General features: G+C 40.4%; 1 protein-coding gene across 1 annotated transcript; it reads left to right on the forward strand.

Annotated features, from left to right (window-relative positions):
• Window positions 1-486: 486 nt before the first annotated feature.
• RPA2 (replication protein A2) lies at window positions 487-17,914 on the forward strand. The gene is made up of 9 exons (XM_087446463.1): window positions 487-637; window positions 891-997; window positions 4,754-4,855; window positions 4,988-5,101; window positions 9,661-9,735; window positions 10,460-10,576; window positions 15,630-15,737; window positions 15,912-16,006; window positions 17,209-17,914. Exons 1-9 carry the CDS (start codon window positions 628-630, stop codon window positions 17,291-17,293), a joined length of 813 nt encoding a protein of 270 aa, XP_087302589.1. The 5' UTR covers window positions 487-627; the 3' UTR covers window positions 17,294-17,914.
• The last annotated feature ends 576 nt before the right edge of the window (window positions 17,915-18,490 follow it).

Below are 18,490 nucleotides of genomic sequence, written 5' to 3' on the forward strand. Positions count from 1 at the left end.
ACGAGAAGAGAACCTGGCTCCTTACGGCAAAGAACAAGCAATCCCAAGAGCCACACTGTGTTCCTGGGATGCGCAAATACCGCGCGACTGCGGGGCGGAGACGCCGAAGCAGGAATTCTACTACAGGCCCTTAGATTAAGGCGTCGTCTGATTGGAGAGAGTTTGGCGGGAACAGGAGGGCGCCCACCGAAGGAAGTGATGTAAGATGTCGCTCACTGGACAGGGGTGGGATTACATGTCCCAAGATGTAGAAGTATTATGTTGATTGGTTGTTTTCTTGAGACACCGCCCTGCCAGCTTCTCGCCGCACCTTGCTTCCGGTGGCGCAGCGTGTTTTGCCCTTAGTAAAGATGGCCGCACAGGCTTCCGGCTCTATTGGGAGCAGAGTGCGCGTTTTCAGGAGCGTGACCGGAGAAGACCGGAAAAAGCGTAGGATTCGTGAGCATTGATTGGCTGAAGCGAGACGCGTTCGGGGCGCTGATTGGCTTCGTCATTCGCGGGAAGGTGTTTGTGGCGCCAGCGAAGAGTAGATAACAGCGCTGCGGCTGCGACAGGGTTCTGAGGTGTCCGGCGAACCCACCAGATCGGAACGTTCTGGGCCTCTTTCCTGAGGGAGTCGTGATCAAGATGTGGAATAGTAATGAGTGGGGCGGAGGAGGATGAGAGTCGCAAGAAGGGCATCGCAAAAGGGCGGGGGTCGGAGAGGCGTGTGGCGGGGGTGGGGGAGGCGCGGGAGCTGCAGGTGGGGGCGTGTAGGGCCCAGGGGAAGGGGGTGGGGAAAGTTAGGGAGGTGCTGGGAGTGGCTGGGAGGCGTGAAGCCTGAGGGGACCTGCGGAGTTTTCAGAAGCATGGAAAGCAGCCCAGATACTAATACTGTTATTTAAAATCAGGTGGCTATGAAAGCTATGGCAGCTCCACCTATGGGGGAGCCGGCGGCTACACACAGTCCCCTGGGGGCTTTGGATCGCCGACACCTTCTCAGGCTGAAAAGAAATCAGTAAGTTGAAAGAGTATTTTGTTCCATTTTATCCTGTCCTGAACCTCCGAACTCATCCACGAGGGAAAATTTAGGCGCGAAGGGCGTTAAACATGAACTGCTTAGATAATTATCAATTATTGTCTTATCGAATCTCATAATTAAGTGGTGTACGTTTGAAAAACGAAATCTCCCCCTAATTTTGCATCCACTGTTAACTTGGCTTTATTTTGGAATTTACCAATATAGCTAATCAGTCTTGTGGAAAAACTGGACTTGTATTAATCGCCTGTTTTACATTCTTCGAGTATTCAAATTTTATTTATTAAATGTAGTGAGTGATAAAAAAGCAGTCGAAAGAGCATGGTCTTGGAAGTCCACTAGATCTACATTCTGTGGTTCTGACACTCGACTTACAGGGTGTCACTGGACAAATTTCTTAACTTTCTTGGGAGTCAGTTTTCTACCTACTAAATGTGGTTAATAATACATACCTTACAAGGTTGTTGTGAGAGTTAATATATATAAAATGCCTGTGGTACAGTCGCTTTCAGTAAATGGTCCCAGATATTTTTATTAAAGAGAACACGAAAATAAAACAAAGAAATAAAAAGAACACGAGCATTGGAGCCAGAATACATAGTCTCCAGAATCAACTTTGCATTTTGACTGGCATTGTGAGCTTAGTGAAGCCCCTAGAACCCTGTGGCCCTGGGTTTTGCTCGTCTGGTAATGGTGCTGGTACTACTTCTATCACAGGGTGTTTCTGAGAATTGATAAATAAGGTAATGTATAGGATAGTGATCTGGAAAAACCTGTCCGAATGCTTGGTGTTCAGTCTTGCAGAAATGAGTTTGCATTTAACAACTGCTGTTGATCGCATCCTTTAAATACAGGGTTGATTCGTCGTCTCTTTGGGTGTCAATCAGATTCAGTATTAGCAGGTTCTGTGTTTTGTGTACAGGTTGATAAGCTTTTACCTGAACTGTTAATTCAGGGGCGTGTGCTGGTGGGAAAGAATTCATTGATAGTTCCCATACATTTGGATGTTGCTTTATATTTTTCATATAAATTATTTCATATAATCCCATAAGGTGTTGATTGTTTACTGCATTGTACAACAGAGGCTCAGGGAGATTAAGGGACTGCTTAAGCTCAGATGGCTGCTAAGTAACTGGAACCAGACGGGGCACACACAATGCTGAGCAGATCCAAAATCTGGTGAGCAGCTTCTTCTGTCTATTGTAGTTTTCTTTTTCTCAGGAAGACCAGAGGGGACTCCAGTCCTCTAACTTTGTCTTCCTTGAGGAGGAAGAAAGAGGAAGGAGAAAACAAAAGATAGATGATTGATTCTCATCTTTTCTCCCTTCTTCCTTCCTGTTAGAATTTTTGTCTCAGAATCCCTAGCTTGGGCAGTGTATTACGACAGCTTTTCAGATGATGATGGTTATAAACTGGAGACTCAAACTCTGATCTTTTTGTTTTTAAATCTAGTGCCTTTTCCATAGCAGGTTAGATAAATGCCCTATCTAAAATGTTTCCTATGGACTATAAACCTGTTATATTTTACTGAACCATGTGAAATTTCCAATACTGACCATTTTTTACCTATAAAAATGATGGTTTCATACAGTACTATCAGTAGCCTGTGTTCATAGTCAGCTAGAAAATAATCTTTTTCAAAATTAAACATACTTGTGTTGGTACATTCCCTGTGAATCTTTTTGGAACAAACTAGGAACTCCTTGCAATCAGTTCCTGGCACATAATAGGTGCTCATTAAAAAAAAAAAGAAATATCTGTGATTTGAGATGAATTTGAAGGTATTGCTAACACCTCAATCATTATATCTAACTTTTTTACCTGAGGAGTAATATTTGTTGAATACATACTACATGTAGAGATTGGCATTAGCGTTTTTATATACATGATATGTTTTGTTTACAATTTGAAAGGTGGATATCCTCATTTTACACAGAGGTGGTGGTGTGTCCAGGGCCGTGGAGCTGGGATTTGAACACAGGTCTATAGAACTGTCTGGCTCCAAAGCCATTGTTCTTGCTCCTGTTAACCATAGTGGTTCTTAGTGTTCTTATGCTGAAAATATGATGAAAATCTCACTTGTGATAGGTGAAAACATAACATATAGTAGAGAATGAGAGCTAAAACATGGGACCTCAGCAAATTTCAAATCTGTAAATACTAATATATCATATAACTTCACATATAAAATACCGTAAAGTAAAATTTAAAAACGTAGTTGATTCCTTCATATCCTTATTAAAAGCTATTGAAGATATAAAGAGTGAGGGTCAATAGCTGACATAATAATTACTAACATTTATTGAGTACTTACAATGTACTGGGTAGTATTCTAGGTATTTCACCGTATATTTAATTTTCATAATGATTTTATCATTCCTAGTTTTACAGATGATAAGCTTTTACCTGAACTGTTAATTCAGGGGCGTTGAGGTACAGATGAGTTGAGAAATGTGACCGAGAACACATTGCTCCTGAGTGGTAGAGCCATAATCTTAATCCCCAAGTGTGGCTGCTGCCTTTTGTGGCCTGTGCTGGTGGTTGGCTAGGCTTACTTTATACCATCCTGGCAATACTCACCATTCAGAATGATGCTTCAGCAAAGTGAGATGTTGCTAGTGTCATGGACCTTCAGGGCAAAGCTGCGACTGTTAAATCCATGAAGGCCAGGAGTCTACTCTTTTCTCTCTTACGTGTAGAACAGCTATTGGGTTACTTCCTGTTGACTTCTGACGGGACTCTGATCTTTAATCCACCATGCATTTTCTGCCTTGTACATATTCCCTCTATGAGTTTGTGGGAGTACATATTTGCCCTCAGCCTATAATGTCCATTCCTTACCCACTGTGTTTTCACTGTCAAAATTTTCATGCTTCAGAGTCCAGCCCAAATGCTCCCTCTTCTCGAAAGTACTGTTAAATTTTTCTAAGATCCCACACAGCAAATCTCATCCATAGTGTCAAGACCAGGTTTGTTAACTTACATTTGTACCTCCCCTAGGTTAAGAGTATGTTGAGGGCAAATCCTATCCCATTTTTCTTATGTTTATGTCACCCAGACAACCCCTGGCCAGTGGTAGGCAACAGTAAGAGTTTGCACTGTTGGTAGGCTGCTTTAGGGTGTGACTTGAGTGTCCTCACTAAACACTCTTCTGCCTGTCACATCCTCTCCCTTCCCTTTAAGATGTCCAGTGTGGCTGAGCACTTATCCCATTTCCCCCAGGACTTGTATCTGTTGTCAGAACATCTGTCCTAAGGGAACTATACCTCTAACTTTTTGTTGTATTTTATCACAAGACTTAGAGCAACTCCAGAGTTCTGTCTCTGCTGGCCATTGCTCAAACCTTTTCCAAATATCTCATCTCATTGGTGACCTGAACAGCCAGCTCCAGCTTACCTTCTTCCTAAAACTGGAGTTTCCTCTTTAAAGGTCTGGAGGCAAGTCATCCTTCCTTATGCTTTCCCCGTGCTGGCCTACTCATTTTGGTGAATCCCTAATGCAACACAAACTCACCCATTCATTAGGAGCTTTGGAGTCAGACAGACCTGGGTTTGAACTCTAAAGTGTGGCATTATCATTAGATATATGACCCTCGTTTCCATCTCTGAAGCAAGGATAATGAGGTTTATTTTGAAGATTCAATGTTATAATATATGTAAAGTGCACATAGCAGGTGTTAAATGAGTGTTAGTTACTATTTTCTTAATTGAGTTTATGCATACTTTTTCTTTTCAGAGAGCCCGTGCCCAACATATTGTGCCCTGTACCATATCTCAGCTGCTTTCTGCCACTCTGGTTGATGAAGTGTTCAAAATTGGGAATGTTGAGATTTCACAGGTATGTGAAATAATTTATGGAAGAGTCACCTAATCATATGAAGAATGAAATAAAACTTACTTCATTTAAAAATCCATAAATGTTGCCTTGGTTTCCAGGAAAGCCAAATTCTTTTTTTTTCTTCTGATCTAGGTTACTATTGTGGGTATAATCAGACATGCAGAGAAGGCTCCAACCAACGTTGTGTACAAAATAGATGACATGACAGCTGCACCCATGGATGTTCGCCAGTGGGTCGACACAGATGTGAGCGGTTGTTTTTAAATCAGGGTGGGGTTACTTTGGGACTTTGGAGATGTCAAACTTTTTTAGTCTTACTTTTTACAAGTTTTCCTTACTATAAAAATAATACGTAAGCAGGACATCAAAGGCAGGAACCCTAAAATGAAAGGTGAATACATTTGATTTCATAAAAGTTTAAAACCTTCTAAACTTCCCAAAATACTGCAAAGTTAAAAGGAAAGTGACAGGAGACGCTAGAATGTAAACTTTGTGAGAACAAAGATTTTTTTCTTGGTCACCACTGTTTCCCCGGCACCTAGAACAGTGCCTGTTACATAGTGGGCCCTCAATAAATACTGTTTAAGTGAATGGAAAAATTTTTGCAACATGTTAAAAACATTTAAAAATTTTAATAAAAGCTGTTTAATAAAATTTTAATAAAAATTTTAATAAAAAAGCAAAAAAAAGCAACTGCACCTTAGAAAAATGGGCAAAGAAGATACACAGATAATTCCTAAAAGATGAAATACAAATTACAGCAACAATAACAAAAGCAGGTTTAATAAACATTAAGATACCATTTTTAAATTGCTAAAGGAAAAAAGGATGACAGTGTCCACTTCTGGTGAGAGCAGTAGCTAGCACAGTGCGTCTAGCACTTAGTAGGCACTTAGTAAATATTTGTTGAAGGATTTGTCCTTGTTTGTCTAGGGAAGTGGATACCATCCTAGCCAGATGGTATAACTATAAATTGGTATTACTCTTCTCAAAAATCAGCCAGTGATCAAAATCACCCATAAAAAATATTGACCTGGCACTCCACTGCTGGAGATTTGCATTAAGGAAATAATGAAAGACATGCAAAGATTCGGTTGTAAGATTGTTGATCATAGCGTTACAGTCATGCGCTGCATAATGACGTTTCAGTCAGTGATAGACTGTGTATACTATGGTGGTCCCATAAGATTAGTACCATATAGTCTAGGTGTGTAGGAGGCTATAGCATCTAGGTTTGTGTAAGTATACTCTATGATCGCACAACAATGAAATAGCCTCAAGACATATTTCTCAGAACATATCCCCGTCATTAAGTGACACATGGCTGTATTCATAATAATGAAAAATTGAAAGCAATCTCAAATGCTAGCAATAGGGTATTATTAATTTAACCATGGATATATTTATGAAATACAGCAAATGATGTAGAAATGTATGTATTGTCACAAAGTGTTTACTATAAATTGTCGAGAGGAAAACAGCATGTTACAAGATAGTATGCATAGTATGACCCTATTTTTGCAAGGTAACGTGTATGAATGTTTATATAAACATGGAGAAAAATAGACTGAAAGAAAATTTATGTGTATTTGCTTTTCTTCCACTTGCCATTTTATTTATTTATTTTTCAATTATTTTATTGAGGTCATACTGCTTTATAATAACATTGTGTGATTTCAGGTGTACATTATTATCTATCAGTTTCTGTATAAATTGCATGGTGCTCACCACCAATAGTCTAATTTTTTTTTTTTTTTTTGTGAGGAAGATCAGCCCTGAGCTAACATCCATGCTAATCCTCCTCTTTTTGCTGAGGAAGACCGGCTCTGAGCTAACATCTATTGCCAATCCTCCTCCTTTTTTTTTCCCCAAAGCCCCAGTAGATAGTTGTATGTCATAGTTGCACATCCTTCTAGTTGCTGTATGTGGGACACGGCCTCAGCATGGCTGGAGAAGCGGTGCGTCGGTGCGCACCCAGGATCCGAACCCGGGCCGCTAGTAGCGGAGTGTGCGCACTTAACCACTAAGCGACAGGGCCGGCCCCAATAGTCTAATTTTTATCTGTCACCATACATACGTGCCCCTTTACCCCTTTCGAGCCCCGCCAACCCTCTTCCCCTCTGGTAACCACTAATCTGTTCTTCTTTTTATTTTTCATTTGGGCAGAAGGGCTCTTGGTTCTTTATATTGTTTTTAAAATACATTCATTATACAAAGTTTGGATAATAAACACTTTGTATGCTATTTTCACTTCAAAAACCACAAGTCATCTGTAGAGAAATAATTTATTTTGGTGATTAAGCATTCTTTGTGTGTGTGTGTGTGTGAGTGAGTAAGATCAGCCCTGAGCTAACATCCATGCTAATCCTCCTCTTTTTGCTGAGGAAGACCAGCTCTGAGCTAACATCCATTGCCAATCCTCCTCCCTTTTTTTCCCCAAAGCCCCAGTAGATAGTTGTATGTCATAGTTGGACATCCTTCTAGTTGCTGTATGTGGGACGCGGCCTCAGCATGGCCGGAGAAGCGGCGCATCGGTGCACGCCCGGGCTCCGAACCCGGGACGCCAGTGGAGTGCGTGCACTTAACCGCTAAGCCACGGGGCCGGCCCGGAACTGATTTCTAATGTCAATAAATATAGATTTACATCATCATTTTTAGCAACTGCCTATTCTGTCATAAGGATACATCACCCCTTACTCAATAGTATACTCAATCAGGGAATGTTTAGCTTGTTTCAATATTTGCTATAATAGACAATGCCCAGTGAGCATCTTTGTGTGTGTCTTTTCATGATTATGAGATAATCTTAAGATGAATTCTTTAAAACTAGGTTTTCTAGCTTTAAATCTACGTTTTACATTTTTTAACTTTTAATCTTACGTTTCCATTTTTACTGCCTTCCAAAAATGTACCAGTTTACACTTCATTAATGCATGCAAGTGCCCAGTTAGTTTTCCACACCCTAACGGTGGGTTTTATGAATCTTAAATTTTATATGATAGTTTAAAAAATAGTCTTGTCAGTGAGAATTTTCTCATTTTTTTAATTTGTATTTCTTTGGTTTTAGTGAGGTTGAATTTTTTTTTTTTTTTTTTTACTATATTTAATGTTACTTTGTGGGTTTTTTGGTAAATTGTCTCTAAGTCCCTTGATTCCCCCACCCCCAGGAATACTTGTTTGTTTATTTTAGTTTGTAACAGCTTGAAAAATAGTAACCTCTTATCATAATTATACAATTTCTCTAGTTTGTCTTTTAACTTTAAAAGCTTATCCTAGTCTCAAATTATTATTTTTTTATTGTTCATGTTTTCTTCTATTATTTCTATGATTTTTTTTTTTTTTATAATTACATCTGATCTATTAGGAATATATTTCAGTAAAAGGAGAGAAGTATGGAACCAGCTTTGCTTTTTCCAAGTAGTTATAAAATGTTTTATGTGGGAATACAAAGTTTTATCTGTCGTATAGATTCAGCTATGGGCGATAATAGATAGGTGGAGTGAAATGCAAAAAAATAGTTGATGATCTCCAGCTGGTGGGATTTGAGGTGTTTTTTATTTTTAAATACGTATATTTTATTTTCTGGTTTTTTTTTTTTTAAAGATTTTATTTATTCATTTTTTTCCCCCCAAAGCCCCAGTAGACAGTTGTATGTCATAGGTTCACATCATTCTAGTTGCTGTACGTGGGACTCGGCCTCGCGTTGGACGGAGAAGTGGTGCCTTGGGGCGTGCCCGGGATCCGAACCCGGGCCGCCAGCATCAGAGCGCGCGCACTTAACCGCTAAGCCACGGAGCCGGCCCTTTCTGGTTTTTTATAATCATGTATTTTATAATCCAAAAAGAACTTTAAGACTCAGCTTATATATTTTTCTTATAAATAATATGTACGTATTTTAGAAAACTCAAAAAGAAATATTAAAATCATTTGTGAGTATCCCAGTTAACTGCTTGTTAACATTTTGGTGTGTGTTTTCCCATACATGGGAAATCAGCTTTTTTTCACGTTACATCTGGTCTTCCCAGACAATAAATAGAATACTACGTTGTCATTTGCGGTGGTGTGAAGTATGCCCTTATTTGAATGTGTGCTCATTGTTGGATAAGGTTGTTTTAAAATTTTTAGTATTCTAAATTATAGCATATACATATTCTTAAAGCTAAATCTTAATGCTTGTTCTTTTTTCTTTTTTTTTTTTTCTTTTGTGAGGAGGACCAGCCCTGAGCTAACATCCAATGCCAATCCTCCTCTTTTTTTTGCTGAGGAAGACTGGCCCTGGGCTAACATCTGTGCCCATCTTCCTCTACTTTATATGGGATGCCGCCACAGCGTGGCTCGCCAGGCGGTGCGTCGGTGTGTGCCCAGGATCCGAACCGGCAAACCCCGGGCCGGCACAGCAGAGCTCGTGCACTTAACCGCCCACACCACTGGCCGGCCCCTTAATGCTTGTTCTTAATTATTTCCTTAAATTCCTAAAAGTAGATTTGCTATGCCAATAAGTATGTCCACCAGAAAAAAGTTGTGTGCCTAAGAGCATTGAATGAGAGTGCCATAATTATTTGCTTTTTTGATAATATACATAACATAGAACTTTGGAACTGGGAATTACCTTTAGAGATATTTTTATTCTAATTTCTGATTTTATAAAAAGTAATAAAAAAGGGCAAACTAGTTAGTGCCATATTAGGATCCTTTAGCTCTTTTACTTTATAACTTTCTCTTTCTGCACAGAATTTAGAAATTTTAAAGAGACTTTAACTAACATCACTAAAACCTTAGTGATATGTTTGTATTTTATCTTTTAGGATGCCAGTGGTGAAAACACTGTAGTTCCTCCAGAAACGTATGTGAAAGTGGCTGGCCATCTGAGATCTTTTCAGGTAAAGTCAGAAAAAAATAACAGTTAAAATGTATTTGCATGAAGCAGTTTCTGGATTCACGCCTGACTTTAGGATACTTAAGACTTAATAAAGTCTCCATGTTTAAAGATTTTATTTATTTATTTTGTTCCCCCCCAAAGCCCCAGTAGATAGTTGTATGTCATAGCTGCACATCCTTCTAGTTGCTGTATGTGGGACACGGCCTCAGCATGGCCGGAGAAGCAGTGCGTCGGTGCGCGCCCGGGATCCGAACCCGGGCCACCAGCAGCGGAGCGCTCGCACTTAACTGCTAAGCCACGGGGCCAGCCCAGAGTCTCCATGTTTAATGGGAGTTATGTTGAGGTTATTTTATTCTCTTCTTCAAAAGGAAATAGCGGGTTTTTACCTTAACTTAAAACTAGCAGAATGTAGAGAAAGAACAGGATCTCCGCCTATAATTGCCCTCTGTGGCATCTATTTGGTGTAGATTTGGAGTCTGGAGACTAGCCTCTGCTTGGTTGTCTAACCTTGGGGAAGTCATTGAACATCTTTGAGCTAGTTTTGCTTTTTTTCTCGTATTATTGACTATATATGAATTAACCTTGAGTTAAAAATTTTAAGTATATAGCACATTTTTCCCATATTGGCAAAATATTATAACCAGGAAAAGAATCACAGTGTTTTGATCTGAAATTAACTTGTATTTGCTCGTCCTTTATTCACATTTTTCTCTTTATTTTAATAGAACAAAAAAAGCCTGGTCGCCTTTAAGATCATGCCTCTGGAGGATATGAATGAGTTCACTACGCATATTCTGGAAGTAGTCAATGCACACATGATGCTGAGCAAATCTCACAGCCAGGTGAGCAGCTTCACTCTCATAGTTTTTTCTCTTTCTTGGAAGAACATAGACAGCTTCTGTGCTCTGGCGTTGATTTCCTAGACATTTTGAAGGTTGAGCCAGAAGAAAGGCATCACTCAGTCCTCAGAATATTTTCCTCATGAGCTATGCCATGTTATTTTATTCCAAATGAAACACTCATGTTTCTCTTAGCATTACAAGTTCCTCTGACCCCACTAGCTTGGATGGCTGAGAATTAAGACAACCTTCAAGTGTAGACACATAACCATAGGCTGAGCTCCTAGCTCCAGGATTGTCAGTCCGTATTCAGAGGAAAACCCCAATTAGGACAGCATTTTGCTGCTTTCCTTCCCACCTATTGGCTAAATAGGAAAAATCATGCACCGTTATTTTGTGCCTGAAGTTATATTTCTTGCTTCATATTGACATTTCTCAACATTATTTTCTTTTGTATGAATTTAATTTGGCAAGTCCATCCAGGACCACATAAAGGGTTTGTTGATTCTTGTATTAGAATATCCTTGGATGAATGTCCTTCTGGTGGTAATGTGGAGGATTGGTTACAGTAGGAGAAACTAGAGAACTGATGAGCCATTAAGGAGGCTCTTACATCCTATTCTGTGCCAAGCTCTTTGTTAAGCACTGGGGATACAGAGATAAATTCATTCATTCCTTCATTTAAAAAGTATTTATTGAAAATAAACACATGGACAAAGAGAATAGATTAGTGGTTACCAGAGAGGAAGGGGGTTGGGGGTGTGCATAAGGGGTAAAGGGGCACATTTATATGGTGACTGACAAATAATAATGTACAACTGAAATTTCACAATGTTATAAACTATTTTGACAACAATAAAAAAAGAAAAAGTATTTATTCAGCCTAGTATGTGCCAATCATTATTCTAGGCTCTTGGAATATAGCAGTGAACAAGATGGATAAAGTGTCTGCCCTCAAACTTATATTCTTGAGAGAAATGGGCAATAAACAAGAAAACAAATTATGTAATTTTATGTGGTTATAGTTGCTCTGAAATAAAATATAAGCAGAGTAGAAGAAAAGAGTGATGGAGGGAATAAGAATGGTACAATTTTAGATAGAGGAAAAACATTCTAAGCAGAGAGAATAGAAAATCAGAAGCCATGAGGCTCAAACAAGCTTGGCATACCTGAGGCCAGCAAGAAGGCCAGAGTGTCTGGATGAAGCAGGTGAAAGGGAGAGTGGTAGAGAGATGTAGGCAAGGAGGCAGGAGGACCCAGATCATGTAGGCTTTGTAGGCCACAGTAAGGATTACTTTTCTAATTGATACTAAACCTTTAGAAGGTTTTGCCTAGGGAGGGACGTGGTCTGATTTACTTTTTAAAAAGCTCACTTGGGCTTCTGTATGGAGACTAGACAATGAGGCACCAAGAATAGCAACAGAAGTAATTCAGGGGAATGGTAATGGCAGCTGGGATAAGGAGTGGTTGGATTCCAGTATATTTTGAAGGTAGAGCTGATGGGACTTATTGGTGGGTTAGATACAGGATATTAAAAAGGGAGGGTTCAAAAATGACTCCTAGGTTTGGGGCTTGAGCGACTAGCTGAAGCGAGCGGGTTTGGAGGGTAAAATCCAGAGTTCTGTTTTGGACTTACCAAGTATGAAATGCCTGTTAGATATCTACGTGGAGAACAGAATGGACAGTTGAATATATAAAGCTGGGGCTCAAGGGAGAGGTCAAGACTAGAGCTAGAACTTTGGGAGTCATTGTTGTACAGGTGATATTTAGAGCCTTAGATGAGATAACTAGGGCGTTAAGAGGTCAGAGATCTGAGCTCTGGGACACACTAACCTTTAGAAGTCTGGAAGCAGAACAGGAGCCAGTGAAAGTCAAAAAAGTTGCCACTGGGCAGGAGGAAAACCAGGAAATGTGATTCTGTAGAATATTCTGAAAAGAGTATTTTAAGAAGAAGGAAGTGGAGATCAATTGTAGAATGCTGCCTAGAAGTCAAGTAAAATGATGAGACAGGTCTGCTGTTGGATTTGGAAACATGGATCTTCAAAAGAGAGGCTTCAGTGGAAGATAGGGTAAAAGTGGGTTAAAAAAAAAGGGATTGGATAGAAAGTTTAGGGTGTTTATTTTATTGCTATACTTTATAATATGTATATGTATGTATCAAATGTTACATCGTAAAAATGGTTTTAAAGTGAGAATGGGTGGTTAGGGAGTAGAAACTGGGAGTATAGACAATTACATTGAGGAGTAAATAAAACAATCCCTGGGGCCGGCACCGTGGCATACTGGTTAAGTGCGCGCGCTCCGCTGCTGGCGGCCGGGGTTCGGATCCCGGGCACGCACCGATGCACCAGTTGTCAGGCCATGCTGTGGCGGCGTCCCATAAAAAGTGCAGGAAGATGGGCACGGATTTTAGCCCAGGGCCAGTCTTCCTCAGCAAAAAGTGGAGGATTGGCAATGGATGTTAGCTCAGGGCTGATCTTCCTCACAAAAAAAAGAATAAATTAAAAAATAAATAAATAAAACAATCCTTTCCCTGAAAGAGTTTGTGTTAAGCATTGGGGGTTCAGATCACTTAAGCAGTGATAAGTGGCAAGTGCAGGGTGCCATGGAACCACAGAGAAGGGTTTCCTATCCTGACCTGGACACCAAGAAAGGTCCCCTGGAGGAGGTGATGCCTAAACCAACACGTGAGGCCATTTCAGCAGAGGTGTCTGGGTAAGAAATAGTATTCAGTTCAGTGTTACTGGCTTGTGAAATGTAAGACTTCTGTTTCACCAGCAGGCAATGTGAAGGCATCAAGCTTGAAAACAAGGGACCATTGGGGCCGGCCCGGTGGCGCAAGCGGTTAGGTGCATGCGCTCCGCTGCCACGGCCCGGGATTCGCTGGTTCAGATCCCGGGCACGCACCGACGTACTGCTTGTCAGGCCATGCTGTGGCAGCGTCCCATATAAAGTGGAGGAAGATGGGCACGGATGTTAGCTCAGGGCCAGTCTTCCTCAGCAAAAAGAGGAGGATTGGCAGATGTTAGCTCTGGGCCAATCTTTCTCACAAAAAAAAAAAAGAGAGAAAGAAAACAAGGGAGCATGATTGATTTTTGTTTTTTTTATTACCTCAAAGCATTTAATGAACATTTGTTGAGTGAATGAATCTCTCGACTGGATGGGATTTCTCCTAATGAGCTTCCACAGTGCTCTTACATCTGTTATGGGTACTTAACATAGTTGATCTTCTGTCATCCTTGTTTATTCAGTTCAATAGATTAAACATTGACTGAGCACATACTGTCCACCAGGCACTGTGCAAAGATGGAGGGGCTTGTGGAGGAAAGCGACAAGCAAACAGTGTGATGGCTGCTATGAGAGGGGATGGGCCAAGTGCTCTGAGAGCCAAGAAGGAAGAACCTGACTAACTTGGCTTAGGGAATGTCAGAGAAGGCTTTACAAAGGCAGTGGCAATTAAGTTGGGCTTTGAAGGGTGAGAAGAGTGTTTACCAGGCAGATGAAGGGAGGAACGTCCAGATAGGGAACAGCATGTTCAGGTCAGAGGCATGTTTGTGGATGGCAAGAAGTCCAAGTGCAGCTGGGGAGTAAAGAATGTTGGAAAGGAGTGAGCAAGAATAAAATACAGATTTTGACGTCTAGTCGTGGTAGGTCTTGAATGTCTAGGAGTTTTATATCATTTTCACAGGCAGGGGGAGCCACCTGAAAGCTTTTAGGCAGAAGAGTGACATGATCAGAAGTTATTACTTGGTAGCAATTGAGGAGAATTGATTGGAGTAGGAGAGACTGGCAGCTGAGATACCAGTCAGGAGGGTGAGGAGCATCGACTTGAGCTACACTGAAGATTGTATCGACGGGCCTTGGTGATAGATTGTGGAAGGTGAGCAAATGGAGACTCACAGATGACTGAAGTCTGCAGGATTGGGTTTGGGTTTACTAATTGAGATGGAATATAGCAAGGCAAGCAGGTTTGGGGAGGGAATTAAATTTTTTGAAGTGTGTGAGATACCTGGGTGGAGGTAGACGGCTGGGGACGAGGATTTGTGGCCTAGAAGGGGGTCTGGGATGAAATCCTAGGAGAACTATCAGTGTTTTGGGAGACAGGTAGAAGAAAAGGTTAATGAGGGGGTACTGAGAAGGTATGGTTTGATAGGTCAGTGGAGAACTGGAAGAAAATGGTATCAGGAAGCCTAGGGAGGGATGCATTCCAGGACGAGTGTGGGCAGCAGTGTTTGTCTCTAAGAGGTTAGGTGTTGTGAAGACCAAAAGAGACTGTTGGATATGTTGATTGAAAAGTCATTGGTGACTTTGGTGAGAACAGTTTCAGAGGGGTGTTTGGGGAGAATCCAGTCATGTGTCGCTTAACAATGGGGATACGTTCTGAGAAATGCACCATTAGGTGATTTCGTCATTGTGCGAACATCGTAGCGTGTACTTACACAAACCTGGATGGTATAGCCTCCTACACACTGAGGCTGTGTGGTACTAATGTTATAGGACCACCATCGTATATGTGGTCTGTTGTTGACTGAGACGTTGTTATGTGGCACGTGACTGTAGTGGCGGGCTGAAGAGTGACTAAGGAGAAAGGAAATGAAAACAATAATTATAGCCTATTATTTTTAGAAATTGGGTGGTGAGAAGAGAGGGTGATGGGAACTATGTCTTCTTTTCTCTCCTTGTAATGCTTCATGCCTGGGTGACACTGAGTAAATGCTTGAGTGATTAAGCACCAAGGATAGATACGATTAGAGCAAATCTGGGTAATTTTCTTCTCAGTGCTAATTTTCCTCTGGTTCCTCTCACATCACAAAGAAAAGAAGCCAGGTGGTACTTTTCTCTCTGTTTGATATTATGTGCTTCAGAGGATTACTTCACCTTCCTTTGAAATACTTAGTAGATAATAGCTGTCCCTTCCAATGTAAGCAATGGTTATTGGGAAAACTCTGCTTAAATTGTTTTTTATAAGCAGCTTATTAACAAGTTGTTTAAAATAGCAAGGAGTGTATTTAAATTGGTGAAGTTTCTAATGTTATGAACTTCTTTTTTAATTCAGCCCTCAGCAGGGAGAGCACCTATCAGCAATCCAGGAATGGGGGAAGCAGGGAACTTTGGTGGGAATAGCTTCATGCCAGCAAATGGCCTCACTGTGGCCCAAAACCAGGTAAACACTGAGTGGTTCCAGAAATGCAAAACACAGACAATCCTAAATTTATTACTTCCTTAATGATTCTAAGGCTAAGTACCCAACTCATTTCTCTCTTGTAAAGGGACTCAGATTTACATAGGGGAGCTGATTCAAAGTAGTTGCTAAAATCTTTCTGATTTAAATCTTCAGGTGCTAAATTTGATTAAGGCTTGCCCAAGGCCTGAAGGGTTAAACTTTCAAGATCTCAGGAACCAGCTCCAACACATGGCTGTAGCCTCAATAAAGTGAGTATTTGGTTTCCGTCAGCTAGGGCTCCAGAATTTTACCTATTTCACCTCACCAGGGTTTCCTGGTAATGAGAAGTGAGTTCAAAAATTTTTTTTCATTTTTCTTGATGGAACTGTCTGTTAACTGCAACCTTATTGACAGAAGGGAAGTTGTTTAATCGTGGAAAATAGAAAAAGGACTCACAGAGATGATGCTACCCATCACATCACTCGTTCATTTGTTCATTCAACAAATACTAAATCCCGTTATGTGCGGGGATATAATTTTGAGCAAAAATTGACTAGATAAATCTGACCTCTTATGGGTTTAGTCTGGAGGGGTGAGGTCCTTAGCTCCCGGTCCTCCAGTGTACAGTCCCATTGGCGTGACTGTCCCCTCTGTGGAGATGTGTGCTTCAGGCTATCTGAGCCTGAAGCCATTAGACAGTCCCTCCAACGTCCTTGTCCTGATTCCATGTTAGGCAAGCAGCTTCCTGATTCCAGTGAACTAATCAAACAACTGAGTATTGTGGTGCTTGTGATAGTTGTCACTACAAATCAATTGATATTCTAGGCCTCCATAGAGAAGAAATGCTAGGGTCTAACTCCATTTCCTGTCCTATAAAATGAAAATATTATTCCTATCTCAGACTTGCTTTGATAATGAGGTACAGAATCACTGTCACATAGTAGATGCTCTATAAGTTGTTACTGTTATTAAATATGTTACTGACACTGACCCTGAGGGCCTTGAAATGTTTGAAGGTGTCATACCGTTTCTGGAAAGACCTTTCCATTACTTCCTACAACTTCTCAGAGGAGGAGCTAGAGGATTGGTGGGTGGAGAGGAGGAACTTTTAAAAATAGCTGTTTATATTAGGAGATTTTATGTGCAAGCTGGACTATAGCTTTTGATTCTTGTTTCGATTTGCTTAGACTGATATTTAAGGCAGGCCCTATTGTCTTGCCTTTGCACAATTTGGGAGAGGGATCCAAAGTGGCCCTCATAGCCATTGTCTCTCCATGGGTTACCTCAGTTTTGTGATTTTACTGGCATTTCTCCCTGCAAGAGCCCTCTGTGAGCAAAATAGCTGTGAATTCTTAGCTAAGATAGAAAGTGGGGAAGTGAGTGAAGTTTACATATTTGGCCATATCCAAAAGGCAGTTTCCTTTCTTCTGCATTGGTTTGAAAATGAGCCTTTTTTTCCCTTTCTTTCTAGGCAAGCTGTGGATTTTCTTAGCAACGAGGGACACATCTATTCCACTGTGGATGATGATCATTTTAAATCCACAGATGCAGAATAACTGGATCTAATTGGGTACCTGAGATATTTTCCAACTGGACCTATTTTCACAATCTGTTGTTTCCAGCTGTGCATATGTTTGGCCAGTTGAGTTCTAGGAAGTAGGTTTTATCTATACTTGGTCTCAATTGACATCCTTTTGAAATTTACTGCTCTTCTGGTTTTTTGAAGCTCGAAGAGAGATCAACTGACAAGAACGTAAATCCAGGCGGAATTTCTTAAAGTTACAAATAAGCTGTTCACAACATAAGGATAGATGGATTTGGAAGAGAGATTCTACCAAGAAAGTTTGGCAGTGTTACTTAAACAATACTCGGGAGTTCTATTCCTAAAATGTTTTCTTTTGAGAGAAGATGAGCAAGACTAGGGCATATCAGCAGAGAGCTAGCCCAGAAACCTGCTAACCTCTGCCTGTTTTTGTTCCCCACTTTAGTTATGTGGCTTTACTTTCAGAATTGCACTTTCCTTCATCTTGTCATGACTGCTGCTGAAAGTGTGTTTTTATGAACATGAGGTTCTTGAGTGGTGGCCTCAGGGGCAGAGGAGAGAAAGAATTGTTATTATGTTTTGTACAAAGTAAGTACATCCATATGTTTAATAAAATAGTGCTATTATTGCAGAACTTGTGAAAATGTTCTTTTCTTTTTAAGTGGTATAATTAACTGCTTTATCACGTGAGGCAGTGGAGCATAGCTTCACTTGGACTTGAAATCCTGGCTCTCCCGCTTTTTAGTTAGGATCTTGAGCAGGCTACGTTAGCTCTGAGAGGCTTCATTTCCTCATTTATGAAAAGAACAGTGTTATTTCCTTATAGGTTTCTTGTGAAAATCGAATAAAATAACATTTGTAAAGCATCTAGCATTGCCATTAATAGGGGTTAGAAAGTAACCCTTAATTTTGACTCTCTAGCAGTGTATGATCACAGAACTGAATCGAATATCTACCATTTGACCTCAGATGAGACTCTCTAAAGTCTCTAAAGGCCTACAGCTATTTTTTGGCCAACTTAATCAGCTCCATTTCTCGTGGGAGAAGAAACTAGTTCAAAGATGTTTTTGACAACTTCAGAAAGTAAGCTATGTCTTAAATGAAAGAACTAATTCTAAGACAAGTTAATGAGGTGTAACATGCAAATAAAAATTCTATAACTGCTTTCTGTGTGTCTAAATGAGATCTTCTAGCAGCTGTGTGGAAAAGG

This window comes from Ceratotherium simum, chromosome 22, assembly GCF_057802395.1.
Source record: "Ceratotherium simum simum isolate JZ-2026a chromosome 22, ASM5780239v1, whole genome shotgun sequence".
In the NCBI taxonomy this organism is placed as follows: Eukaryota; Metazoa; Chordata; class Mammalia; order Perissodactyla; family Rhinocerotidae; genus Ceratotherium; species Ceratotherium simum.

Excerpts from the sequence above, each read along its gene's own strand:
- RPA2 (XM_087446463.1), top strand. Across the intron at positions 998-4,753 it reads CTCAGGCTGAAAAGAAATCA|AGAGCCCGTGCCCAACATAT; the intron begins GTAAGTTGAAAG and ends TTTTCTTTTCAG. Across the intron at positions 9,736-10,459 it reads GCCATCTGAGATCTTTTCAG|AACAAAAAAAGCCTGGTCGC; the intron begins GTAAAGTCAGAA and ends TTATTTTAATAG.